The sequence below is a fragment of the Trichoplusia ni genome, chromosome 12 (genome assembly GCF_003590095.1).
Source record: "Trichoplusia ni isolate ovarian cell line Hi5 chromosome 12, tn1, whole genome shotgun sequence".
Classification (NCBI taxonomy): domain Eukaryota; kingdom Metazoa; phylum Arthropoda; class Insecta; order Lepidoptera; family Noctuidae; genus Trichoplusia; species Trichoplusia ni.
In genome coordinates, this window is record NC_039489.1 from 10,806,057 (window position 1) to 10,820,126 (window position 14,070).

At 37.6% G+C, this 14,070-nt stretch overlaps 1 protein-coding gene across 7 annotated transcripts in view; it reads left to right on the top strand.

Moving 5' to 3' along the window:
- LOC113499210 (rho guanine nucleotide exchange factor 17) overlaps nt 1-14,070 on the top strand; it is a 118,334-nt gene that overhangs the window by 39,929 nt on the left and 64,335 nt on the right. For all 7 annotated transcript variants that reach the window (XM_026879597.1, XM_026879595.1, XM_026879590.1 and 4 more), the window contains one exon: nt 195-2,196. In XM_026879597.1, coding sequence (XP_026735398.1) covers nt 195-2,196 — 2,002 coding nt within the window. The remainder of the gene's footprint in view (nt 1-194; nt 2,197-14,070) is intronic.

A 14,070-nucleotide genomic window follows, 5' to 3' on the forward strand; every position in this document is an offset into this window, starting at 1 on the left:
TGGACACGAGTCATCTGCTCCGATATAACTGTTGAACCGTGGCGGAGTGGGTCGCGGGGAATCCTCCCGGAATTCAGCGGCGAGTCGCGGGGAAGCTCGCGCGCTCTAAATCGGTCGCACTTGCCGCCAAGCTTTTCGGCGAGCCGCGCGCGCGGTCGTTCTCGCATCTAATTATATCGGCGTCGTGTGCGCAGGTCCCCGTACGTGACGCTGGGCGCGGTGCGGTACGCCGTCCGCCGCGCTCCGCCGCCGCGGGCCTGCCCCTGCCGCTGCTGCTCCGAGGAGGCGGTGGCGGCGTGCCTCGGCCGCGCCAAGCCTGATCGACGCACGCTGGATCGTATCCAACGCCGGCTGGGCCGAGGCTCGCGCGACGAGCGGCCCTCGCGCGAGCAGCGCCTGCTGGGCCTGCAGGCCCTGACGGAGCGCCTGCTGCCGCGCGCGCACACCGCGCCGCCGCCCCCGCCACCGCCGCCACCGCCGCCGCCGCACTCGGCGCCCGTGCTGCCGCCCGTGCCACCACCTCGCACGCGCCACCGACACAGCCCTCCCCGAGGGGTCTCGGTGGACCGCTGCGATGATTTTGACACTGACAACATTACTCTCGGTCGCGTAGAGCCCCGCTCGATCGTCGGCTCCTACGCACAAAAGACTATAGCATACCGCAGCGCGTCGTTTTCCCAAGGTGATTTTGCACAAGATAAATATTATCGTGGACCGAACAAATATCAATCGATTTTCGATTTCGGTAAACGCCCTGCAAAGCCTGTCTCAGATGCTGCGAGTGCAAAACGACGCGATGCTGATACTGTGAGCTTAGCAACAGATGAAAACACAACCGAAGGAGGGTCTGTCGCATCAGTCGACTCGGCAGTTGGTTCTGATGAAGGGTTGCTAGCTCATGCATCGCCCGCTCCAAGATCACCACCACCTGATGCACCACACAAGCAGCTCGGGGCTCGTTCCTTGACACATCCGTTGCCGCGACGGATCCCTCCTGTGCGGGAGGAGGGCCCGACTGAGGCCGGTGGTAGTTTGCCGGCATTGATGACACCGCGAGTCTTGCATGAACTCCGTGAAGAAAGTGATGGTTCTCAAGCAGACAGTGCACAAGCACATAGTGAAGGTACTTCGCCGCTAGAACCACAGCCTTTTGCTTTTCCCCCTCTCCCGGCTCCCCCTACGAACGCGTGTGCTAATGTGGACTGTGAGTGTTCGAATTTTCCTAATACTATTGAGGAGTGCCCGGTAGAGGAAAATTTAATCCCTGTGCCTGTGTATGAGTGTATAGTGAAACAGTGGTCTAAGGAGTTACCGTCGGAAGAGCCGCAGCGATCTGACGCCGCGTCGGATGGGTCCTTGGACCGTGACAAAGAGGATGAAACTATTACCAGCGAACAAGTCGCCCATTTGCTAGCTGCTGTTCAGAATCCTTGCACTCCTGCCCCGATAGGTGCTAGAGAGAGACGTAGACCCCTAGACAAAACTAAACGGAGAAAGGGAATTTACATTACAACGCCAAGTGACGATGGTGGCGAAGAGGAAGGGCCTCCTTCTGTAAACGGCTGCAAGCGTGAAAGCAGTGAAACGTCATTGCAAGACATGCGTTTATCAGCCGAAACGCGGACCTCCTCACTGCTTGGTGATAAATCTGACGACTCATGTACGAATGGTCCACCAAGTCCGTCTGATAGAGTAGCACCGATGTGGCCGCGATCTGAAGAGCTCAAGGCGAGGCGTGCGAGGTTCTACCAACAAAGCTCAGACGAGCGAGATGACGACTCGTACCGAGCGAGACGGAAATATGGCGACTCGCCTTCTGAGGCTGAGAGCGACACGTGCTCCAGAGACAGAACAGCCTCGCCGTCTCCGTTCTGTCCGTCAGACACGTCGGACGTGGAAGCGAGACGGCAACAGTTTAACAGAGGGCCCTTTGGTAAGAATTTGGAGGCACCTTCGAGTCGGTCCGTAGAAGTCGGAAGACGGAGTCTCTCTGACACGGTTCCTTGTCGCAAGACCAGCGTTGGGGCGATGACGCCGACCAGGGCAGCGGGGCATAAGACACACGTCAGAGCCACATCGTCACCTGAAGTAAAGCCGGGAGCGGACTTGCTGGCCGAGCTGCTTCGAGGCAGCTCGGAAGCCCTCTCCAACTCGTCCACCTTCGACAACGTCGTGCTGACACTACATCAACACAATGTAAGTACTTAAAACATCCTTTGTAGTCCTATTGACCCCGATAACGTCCGCAAAAAGAGCAACAAAGTGAAACACTACAAATTATGTTATGATGTTTATATCTCAGCAGAAAATAGCTTAAGAACAAACGATCTTGTGTTATTGCCAAAGTTTATTTAAGTTTATACACTGAGATTTTTGTCAGTACGTATGCTAGCGGAATATACAATATCGGTCGCAGTTTTTGTTAATCCGCGATCATATTCATGGTCGTGTCGTATTTAAATATATTCTTCGTGTTTCCCGGCGTGCTTCGGGCCAATGTCGCGTGAATCATGCAACAGCTGTTCCAGGGGCATTAAAAATCGTAAGGGCGATCGTGTTTATTTTAAATCACTGTCACTAAACTCGAGATTAATCGAAAAGGACGGATGCACAAATGTTTACGCCGAGAATATTGCCGAATACGATTCTGGAAAACAAGGAGTGTTTTGTTAATTGTTACAATGTCTTCATTAACATCAAAGGGATTTTTTGAACATTGTTTTGTTTAACAAAATAAACAAATGCGAATCTTGAATTAGCAAAACTTTCCGCGTTTGAAAGCTCTTATCTGTTAATAGCTCCAACAAAGCGGTGCTTAGTAACACCTCACCAACGTAAACAGTTGCGTGTGTATTAGAGAGAATACGTAAGAGATTCTAATCCCACTCGGGATTCTGAAATGTTTATAGCAAACGTCAAATATGGGTAATTTGGAATGGAATTTTGACAGCCGATGCATTTATGATACGTATTTGTGAGGGATGATTCAGGGGTATCTACACGTCTATTATATAAGTCTTGATTGTAGCGGATTAAAATTATTTGAAGGACTGCATATTATATTGTCTTCTTATAGGTAGGTACATGAATGTAAATTTTAACACGATTATAGGCAGGGTTCTGATAATGAAATAGAAGTTTTTTAGGTTGTTGATTGTGTTTCCAATACCATAGTACCCTTAATAGAATTATGTTCTGATTTTTTTATGAATGCCTTAATTAAGTTGACTGATTTTACACTGGCCATAGGCCAGGGTAGGCAAACCTTTATGCATCAACGTGCCATTCTTTCTAAAAAAAAGTTTAATGGGGTCATTCGCATGCCATCAAATAATTTTTACTTTCTGATTATTTGGAAAATAATAATTATAAATACTATCAAATTGATCGTCTGAAAATACCTTATTCTGCGACGTGCCCAAAATATTGTGTCACGTGCCATCAATGGCACGCGTGCCATTGGTACCCTGCATAGGCTAACTAAATTTAAGAATAACCGACTTTAACTGTACAAGAATCAAGGAAACATATAACACCTTAAATAATATTGAAAATACACAGACGAACATGTCATTCATTTATTAAAAAAACTATGCGACGTTGTGAACCAAATACATAACAGAATAATATTCCACAACTTTCCACTATTCATGCAAATGTCGAAAGCATCGCACTCAATTACTTACAAATCGGACCATCGAAAATGAAACACCATTTTTTACTTAAAGTTAATACCATCATAAATGCTTGTATGGTGTTTTAATGTCGAAAGTTCTTATTTTATTTGAATTTTCAGCACTTTACCCGGTATTAAGGTAACTATCGCGTAATTAAAACAATTTACGATGACAATAAGCGATCGAAATGTGTCCGTATAACAATATTGCTTTTACACGTAATACGGTAGTCTCTACAGATTATTGCGAAACTTTTTGTCGTTTTAACGTTTTGTGGTTGTGGCCTTTTTGGGTCACATATTTAAAAAAATTACAGTTTTAATTTAAACTACGTGTAAATTGGAAAGTAAGTCAATGTGTCTGTCTGTTACCCCTGGATGACTAAACTACTGAATCGATATTCATAAAACTTTTTGTCATATATTCCCATCTATTAATAAGTGCATGTCTAGGGTGTAGTATATTCTTACAAAACATTAATATTTTAAAAGACGTTCATATTTTTAAGGTTCCGCAGGTACCCAAAGGGTTGCAATTTTTCCTGACCTTAATTTGCCTTAAAGCAAAGCCCTAATTATTCAATGTTAGTTTACCTCTTTGCAATGTTTTCGCCTTAGGCAAATACAAACTCCTTTATAAACAATCCTACATTGGAAGCAATTTGATCTAGGAAATTACGTTTCTAAGGAAAAGCTAGGCAATGTAGGTGAGTCAAATAAGTTAGCGAGACTAATGTGATTTTCTAGAAACCTTAGGTAGCGATCGTTTGTCAATAATTGTCTTAAAAACCTTGTTAATATGGTTTTGCAGAAGACTTAACATTTTTGCTATAATTTATTACATACTGAGTTGAAAAATTTAGGAGTAGTTAATATTTTTCTAAGTTCAGTACTGTTTATTTTCTCGCTTAAGTTTAATATTTGTCAATAACGCTTTGCGTTCAAACTATCTTATAGTATAGTCACAATCGATCAAGAGCAATAACATTGGAAATCCTCGGGTCATCGTGAAACAAAAAATATATTTTTCAACTACCCGAGGCTCACAATGACTTTCCTGCAAAAAAACTGAACAGAAATATTTTTTTACTGGAAGAAAATAATAACCTCTCAAATGTATGTACCAGTAACTTTTAGTTGTTACAGCGGCAACAAAAATCATGCAATCATCTATGCAAATTTTATCCGTCTAGCTAAAGCTTTTCATGTGATATCCACCTAGTGACAGTCGGAAAGACTGACGGACACACGGCTTAATGAAGACACAGCATAGCCTTAGTTTTGGGGATCCGTTTTTAACCTTCGGGAGCCCTAAGTAGCCAATATCTGGGTACAATAAAATTTGTAACGTTCGCTCACAATCGGCGTATATACGTATACTTGGTTTGAACGCGAACTTATAATGCTACAAGGATATACAATTTACTCTTAAGTATTAAATGATTGTATAAAAATAAAAACAACATGTCTGCCGCCAGTTACGACTTTATTGAACCGGAAAGTGCTCACTTTCGTTTTTTATGTCGAATTGCTCAATCGATTATATACTGTATCGATTTTTTTTTGTGTAAATCAATATTAATTCTTTTGTTTTGTATACTGTTCGCTTATTATGCGAATCAAATCAGGATGTTTGGGTTGTGCAAGCGGGATGCAGCAATGCACGGTGTAGTGTCGTCTTGCTTACACCATAGCAATAGGCAATTGGTTTTGGTGCATGTTGTGTGGATAATGAGATATGTATGTTTGTGTGTCAATTAAACCGCAAAGACTGTGAATTTGGTATGATGAAGAAACATAGATTTCATAGAACAATAAATAAAAATAGTGCTTCAACAGTAACTTTTAAGTGGGCAACTTTTGTAAATCATTACTGAGTATGGCAATAGTTTTACATAATGGCTTCTTTCAAACTATTTTCAGACACTTTACAACTGTGCCGTAAATTGTGAAAGCTCACCAGTTATTTTTCTGTTTACGCTATAACAACAAATAATCACAATGAAGATTGAGGTTAGGCAATATTTCTTACGGTCGCGAATTCGATTGGTGACCAGTTGTTTTTTCCCGCGAGTCCGACTTGCTGTATAGATTTTTTTTTCTTAAAACTAGGAGCACAAAGTACTTTGACGTCACAAGTTGCCTTAATGTGTTGTGTATGTACTACATTGTACACTAAAAACGAGAATTTATGAGATGACGTCATTAGTTAGGTATTCCGTAAATATGTCTGAATTTTCTTTAGAGTTCGGTGTGAAAATAGGTTTTATTGTTCGTGTGTTGTTAGGTACTATTTTAGGAAAGTTGTAGAAGTAGTTTGTATAGGTGCATCTGTACTTAATTTTGGAAGACAATGTTTATATTTATTATTCTTGTTACGTTTAGGAACATTGAGATTATTAGATTTAAAGAGGTTGAATTATCAGAGCATCCGCTTATTCAGAGATTAAATATAAATCAAAATTTACTTGAAGTTGTTAATTTTCTCCTGAATTTGTTTTGTAAGGGTAATTTGTTCAAAGTCCAAGTACTGCTGGAGTTAAGCAAAGCATGTATATAAGAAGCACCGGAAGAACCGACACTCGATCGTTAGCTAAAGTCACTGATAACATTGGAACTTTACACGATCTCACTAGTACTATTTCACGACTGAATCAAAATCGGAAATAAATCAGTTCCGGAATTAAACCGTTTTACGACATAATATGTTAACGTTTTGCTCCCGGCGTGGGCTTTTATTCAAATTACCTTTTGACCTCACAAAATAAAAATTGAATAGAAATAATTTGGAAAAACATTCGATATATTGCAAAATCGTCATTTAAATATTTTGGAAGACTTTGAGAGTATTTATAAACATTGAGATATTGAAATGGAACTGTTCCTTTTCAATTTAAAAACAAGATGTTTCTTTCCAATTGTCTTTAAAAAACTATACAATTTTTATTGCTGTTTCCAATAAACTCAGATCTATGAAGATATTGAATATTCTTTCCCCGATGTAACTCACAATAAACCGCGGCACCGATGAATCATTAGGTCAAGAAACTACATAGCTTCTTTATTTAGATGCTAACGGCTGTTATAGGTAGACGTTAGGTATCGCTGTAGTATTACGATGTTATACTCGAGATTTTACAATTGAATTAGCTTATGAAGGGTGTGGAGTCTGTAATTGTAACTTCCAATACTTCAAATTTCTTCGCGAGTCTGGTCATGTGTTGTTGTGCATTTGAGTTAAATGACACGACCAAGAAATTGATGTGAAAGTAGAAAAATAAATTTCGTGAAAAAATAACCATTATCACCTTCAAGTTCATTCTAAGATGTCACTGGTAAACGTTGAAAGAAAATATAATGTGGATTCTGAAATCGCCAAACTGTAGTGTACGTTATGACAAATGCTCAAACCATCTTATATGGGACTAGCTGTTGCCCGCGACTTCGTCCCCGTGGGTAGAAGATATAAGTTATGATTTATACCTGCCCTGTTTTTTTCACATTTTCCATTGTATCTTCGCTCCTATTAGTCGCAGCGTTATGGTTTATAACCTAAAGCCTTCCTCGATTAATGGTCTATTCAACACAAAAAGATTTTTTCAATTTGGATCAATAGTTCCTGAGAAGGGCGTTCAAACAAACAAACAAACTCTTTCTCTATATATTAGTATAGAGTATAGATATAGATTATTTATTTATATGGTATGCGTGAATAAGTAATTAAATTCCATAAAAAAACACTTTCTTCTTACAATTAAATTGCTGAAAACAATTGATATGTTGACAATTAAGTAGAGTTCCCAATAATTGCTATGTTTACAATACAGTTCTCATAATTATAACCACTACTCAACACATCTGGTTACCCTTTAGAAATGTAGTCGTGATAGCACATTAATAGTAAAACATAAATCTTTCAATGTCTCGCAATCAGGCGTTTAACATTACAAATCGTTTATACAGACAAATGAATTGTTTGCAATGAATCATTGGGATCGTTATTATTGTTTAAAATGTCTTAAACTATACAAATGTATTGTTTATTGTGTAAATAAGGAAGGAGTAAATGTTTGATTTGTTTTGCTCAAATATTATAGGTCTTACAAGTAGGAGTAATTTTCGTAAGTCTTTAATATTTAAATAGACTGTGAAATATGTACTCGTATTTACACAACTCGGAACACATTATAAATATTAAACTTAATTTTTGTGTTTTGTTTAAATGCTTGATCTTGTACAGTTTCAAACCCAAAGTGTTATTGAAGTGTCCGTCTGTAAGTCTGTCTGACCAGCACCAGGCTGTTAGGTGAGCGTAACGTGTAGCTCATGGATATATTTCAGGTCTCAGGCCTTTATAACGACAACAATGAGGTTGGGCAACGATTATTGGTATGGTCATAAATTAGTTACAAATGACAATATTTTTGGGTAACCACCCTCAAATTTAAGACTTGGACAGATAGATAGATTTACTATCTCAGTAATAGAATTCCGCTTTGACACTTTGTGTTCGAAACCCAAAAAAACATCTAAAACAAATCGAATAAGATTACGTAACATAAAAAGCTCTGCATTTTAAACACAAACTATATCTATACTTCTATACTAATATATAAAGCTGAAGAGTTTGTTTGTTTGTTTGTTTGAACGCGCTAATCTCAGGAACTACTGGTCCAAATTGAAAAAATATTTTTGTGTTGAATAGACCATTTATCGAGGAAGGCTTTAGGCTATAAACTATCACGCTGCGAGGAAACAAGGCAGGAATAAATCATAACTTATATCTTCTACCCACGGGGACGAAGTCGCGGGCAACAGCTAGTAATATTATATATGTATGTATAGTATATAAGTATGTACCATTCGCAAACTGTTTTAATATGTCAGCACCGATCCGTATGATTCATCGGTGAATTAGGTCAGTGGCGATGTACGGACGCTTTGCTTGTATCCTTCTTACTAGGTTAGGTGCGCGTGCGCCGCTTTATATGCATTCCTAGAAACATTTGATTTGTTGGTAGGTATGTTAGGGTTCCTTAAAGTTTATCAGCTAGCGGTATTTTGTTTTGAAGAGAGTCGAGATATTTTTTTTATTTAAATTATTTTCTACCGGTTTTGAAAATTAATAAATTCTTATTTTGTTTTTTTTTTTATGTTTATGTACAAAGATAACTATTGGATTTTAGACAAATTAACTTGTAAAAACTAAAAATGAAAAATGGAAATTATCTTTATGTTTTATTCATTGTATCGCTATTCTTTGTCACAATCGACTATCCTAAAAATATAGTTTATTTCCCCGGATTCCCAAGATCCACCACAGGATATATGCCTCTGGCATTTTTTTCTTCAAGTCTTCCTTATATCATCCTATCTAGCAGCTGTTCCGACTACCCTTTTTTAATTGAAGCCGTGTCCTAATACCGCCATTATGGCCACCGAACTTTCCTGTCGTATTGTGTACCGGTAAAAGCATTATCAAAAAGTAAGCTATGGTAATTATAACTGTTATAATTATCGTACAAACTACTGGGTATTTACTTATTATTAAAAAACACTGAATCACACACTGTTTCGCTGAAAATTGTAGAGTCCTTGTACAAACATGTTATGTAATGTACAGTCGAATAATTTCAATGCATCCATGCCTTTGCATTGTTAGCACTACACAGAACTGTATTGATTGAATATTCCTGCAAAGCGGACTATTGATGCTACCTATGAAATTCAATGCTCAAAGCATTGTAGAGCAAGTGTGTACACTGATAGGAAATAGCCGATATTTCGTTTTATTCGTCAAATATTAGCATTTGGTTATAGTTTGGTCTTATTGACTAATATAAGGAAGAAGTTTATTATATATATAAGGATTTTTTGTACTGAGAGAAAAACTCATATAACTTCCCTTTGTCCATTTGTCTGGGTTTTTTTTTTAAACCTGCTCTATGTCTTGTGAAACCCCCTAAAATGCAGCTATTAAAAAACTTTCTTGATCATAAAATCTAACTAACGAAATTATAAAATATACCGACAAAAGTATTCGAGAATTACCAACTTCTGTATCAACTTTTCCATGTAGATACATGGAAAATTACTGAAAAGTCCTAAAAACTACTGAATCAACTAAAACCACATAATCAAATTGGAACAAACCACAACTAGAACCAACCTTCTCTATTAATTAAACTACATCAAACGGAGACCATCAAAGTAAATACCGGAGTAATTACATAACATCAATCAAACTGCAACATATGCATCTACATATACCTACGTAATCCGGGATAGGCTAGCAACCGTATTGATTCTCTCGAACTCTCGAAGCTGTGATACAGAAATTCATGGATCCCATTCGGTATTTTGATCGCTATATTGTAGATGTTTGATAGTTGAGAGAGGATTATTATTTGAATGCATGTAGGTGAGAATGTAGAGCGTGATATAGTTTCATGAAACGACTTCAAAAAGGTTTTTTTTTTATTACATTTTCATTTAATCTATACTAATATATAAAGCTGAAGAGTTTGTATGTTTGAACGCGCCAATCTCGGGAACTACTGATTCAAATGGAAAAAAATATTTTTGTATTGAATAGACCATTCATTGAAGAAGGTTTGAGGCTATATACCATCACGCTGCGACTAATAGGAGCGAATATACAAAGGAAAATGTCGAAAAAACAGAGCAGGTATAAATCATAACTTATATCTTCTAACCACGCGGACGAAGTCGCGGGCAACAGCTAGTATGATATAATAGCGCTTGATCTATAACATTAAGTTTAGTTCTGTAGTTGAAGGCGTTTGTTGTTATTGTTAACCATTAATAGTATTTGTGTTTACGTGATAGTTTCATGACACTTTTATTATGAAAACGTAAGTTTGTGTGGTCATCATTTGTATGAGTACCTGTAAAAGCTAATACTAATTTCATGAATTGTATGGAGGTCGCTTACACCACAGAGATCACAAAATTTTACTTTTAAATACCTAACATTATTCTCCTTTTGAAATTCGTAATCGACGTCCACGCAGCCAAAAGCTCTTGTCACAGGCACCCTGAAAACAAAAATATATTTTCTATGCTATAACTTTACAACGACAGTATGACTCTTCAGTCCATGCAATATTTAAATTTGTTACCCGTATTAACTAACTTAATATTCTACAGTTTCTTAAAATACTACTTCCTACTAATATTATTAGAGAGAGTTTGTAAGTATGGGTGTTCGTTACTCTCTCATGCAAAAACCATGAACCGATTTTGACGTAATTTGGAACACGGATAGTTTATAACGTATAATTTTGTATCCCAATTGAATGTTCCAGTTGGAACATTTGTTTGATTTGTTGCAGGCGGTACCACTAGCAACAGCTAGTTTCCTAATTGTGGGTGACATTTTTCTAACTGGCAATGTAATTCGTATTTGTGTCAGCCGGTCGCGTCTCGCTTTCGTAATAATTTAATAGGAACGTCGCAAATATGTATTTTAATATTTTTGATGTTTATTATTTATGAGTTCTTATAATATAATGATAAGTATTTTGTTGATTGCGTTAAATTTGTCTCTAAATTGCATGCTCCAGTAAGAATTTTTGCGGAAATTTGTGTATTTTATAATTGACGTCATGTTTTATATTAGCTCTTTAAGAAGTTTTACGTAATTGAAAAGGACATTCGCACGCATATTAGTAAAAGAGTTCATCTGTTGCTCACTTAGGAACCTTAAATCCTACAAAGGGATACGAAATACTTCTTGCCGATAAATCTGATAGCTCCATAACAAAACGTTTTTTTCTTTTATCGAAAGGCAAAAACCCTATTCTTATGATACGCCTATTTAAATCACGTAGTCTCAACATACCCTTACAAGGCCATATCAAGATCCATCTTTATGATAAATGCTGTGAAAAATACCGGTAAAAAAGTATCGTGTAATTTACCCCAGATAAGGTAAACTGGCAACACTTAAGTGACGCTCGACAATTTATAGGGTAATTTATGGGGTAATTTGTCTTTTTACACTGGCAACTTTCGAGTCATTAATTGGAAACCTGTATGGGTATAAATTTGTAATATAATGTTCATGGTGAATGGATGATTGATATAATTGTTCTTTGAATTAAGCCTTGGGTGCAATTTTGATGGTAATCAAGACTTTATTATGATTTTGAGAAATCTAGGACTAGGTTTAAGGTTTAACTCGTTGTTTCTTAATCCACTTCACAAAAACATATTAAGAAGGAAATCATTGGTTCTTAACAAATGAAATACATTGTTGGGAATTAATCCTGTCATTGCTTCAATGGTAAAAGAATATTAATAGAAATATTAAAACTAGTAGATTATGATGATATTTAAGGTTCTAAAGAGAAAGGAGGTTATTTCACAAAAAAGAAAAGTGTTTCTTGTGAGTTCTACACACATTTCTTTACAGTCTAATGTCGGTAGTATTTTATGTCCGTTCGCAACCCACACAGTAGATTCCTACATTGGGGTAATGTTCTAAAAAACTTGTATCATAAAAAGTCTCAATTTAAATCTGTACTGGACATGAAAATTCCATTTTGCTATGATAAACAGAAAATATTTACAGTTTTTTCGTACTAGACGTAGATTTGCCAAACATCACTAGAGCATAGGAATGAATTACTAGCATTATTACTAGTTGTTGCTGGCAGCTTTGCTTGCCTGGAGGTCGTTTCATCATTGGCTAACCGGTTTCAGCTAGGTACCAGTGTTTTACAAGGAGCGACTGCCTATCTGACCTCCTCAACCCAGTTACCTGGGAAACACGATAGCCCCTTGGTTAGAACGGTTGTCATTTGGGTATTTATTATTTTACCGCTTTCTCAGTATTAATTCATGAGACTCAAATTAGTGACGGAGAGACTAGTGGCGTTTTTCCCTCGGTTACGGAATCTTAAACGAAAAGATTTTCGATTGAAATCCATTACTCGTAAAAACCTGTCATCACGAATTAACTAACTTGCCTAATTCATTGAAGTATTTTTTTGTATCTACTTCAAACGACAAATCCAAATAATTATTAAACATTTTTCACACTTCATTTATCAAGAAAAGTTCAAATTACGATTCTAATGTCCCTTGGTAAGTCGTAATCGGTTTTTATTCGCCAATGTGAACGGAACACGCATTGGCATGCATCCAAGTGCGGAATCACCGCACTACATTTCACCTACACTCTTAGGGTCAGTGTAGACCATAATACAAAACTGAGGTTAAAAAATTCTATTTTTTTTTAAAGAAACATCAGCTGAGGACTCCAAAACTAGTCGGGCAATTCCGATCATTACGCGTGAGTAAACCGTCGCGTTGCCTCATTTAAATAAATCATTCTCAAGATAGTTACCTATTCTATAAAAACTTCAAGAGTATCTTGTGTCCCTGTGTCCCAGAGTGTTACACAAACATTCGAGTCATAAGCATAAAGATACCCAGTCTCGAAGAAGGTTCGTAGATCATTGCAGTGCTTGTCGGAGATCGAACTCACGACAGGAATGGGTTTGGCTTGGTCAACTACCACCCGGCGGTTATTTTTTATTGTGATAGGTATTGGAAAGTGAACTCTCAGTTCTTCTAAGTAAAATTATTTTTGAAAGGAATTTTCATCTTAGGGTCAGAAAAGAAAAGTAATGACATTATCGAACAATATTGACCTTTGTATACTTAAACTTAAGGTACAAGTTTCAGTGTTATCAGAATTACCCTGTTTTTCACACATGTCTGTATGCACCCTAAAGTATACACTAGCTTTTGTGCGCGGTTTTGTCGCGGAATGTCGGTTTTTATGTCCATGCTAAGTTTATTTTGAAAATTCCAATGTTTATATGGATCTATTTAGAGTGGTCGTGTGATCTGATTTAATATGTTTGCTTTTCTAAAAGCGGTTGAAATGGGTTGAATTATCTTTGGGTAAGACGGGGTAAATACATCCTGATGAAGCGGTCGTTTTAAAAGCATTATTTTTATTGCAATGTAAATTTAAAAATACTAAACAAATGTAAAGTGTTTTTTAATCTTACCAATATATTTTCATTCCATTAACATTGGAATTTTTATCAAGACATCAAGGCGATAAAATGTAATTAAATTAATATTTTATTTTGTGAATATTCTCTTTTTTATGCGTATAAAGGAACATACTGCGTTATCATGAAGTATACGTACATACATACAGTTGGTTTTCTCTCAGATATTACATGAAATATTTTCTATGCGGAATGCCCTACCTACGGCACTTCTTTCGTACCTACATGATACCCAACAATATGCTCATGCCAGTGCTCATGACACGTGGAAGTAAAGGTCAGCTTTGCAATATAGAACCTTTAGGATAGCGCATTACACAGGCTTCTTGTAAAGCACTGTTA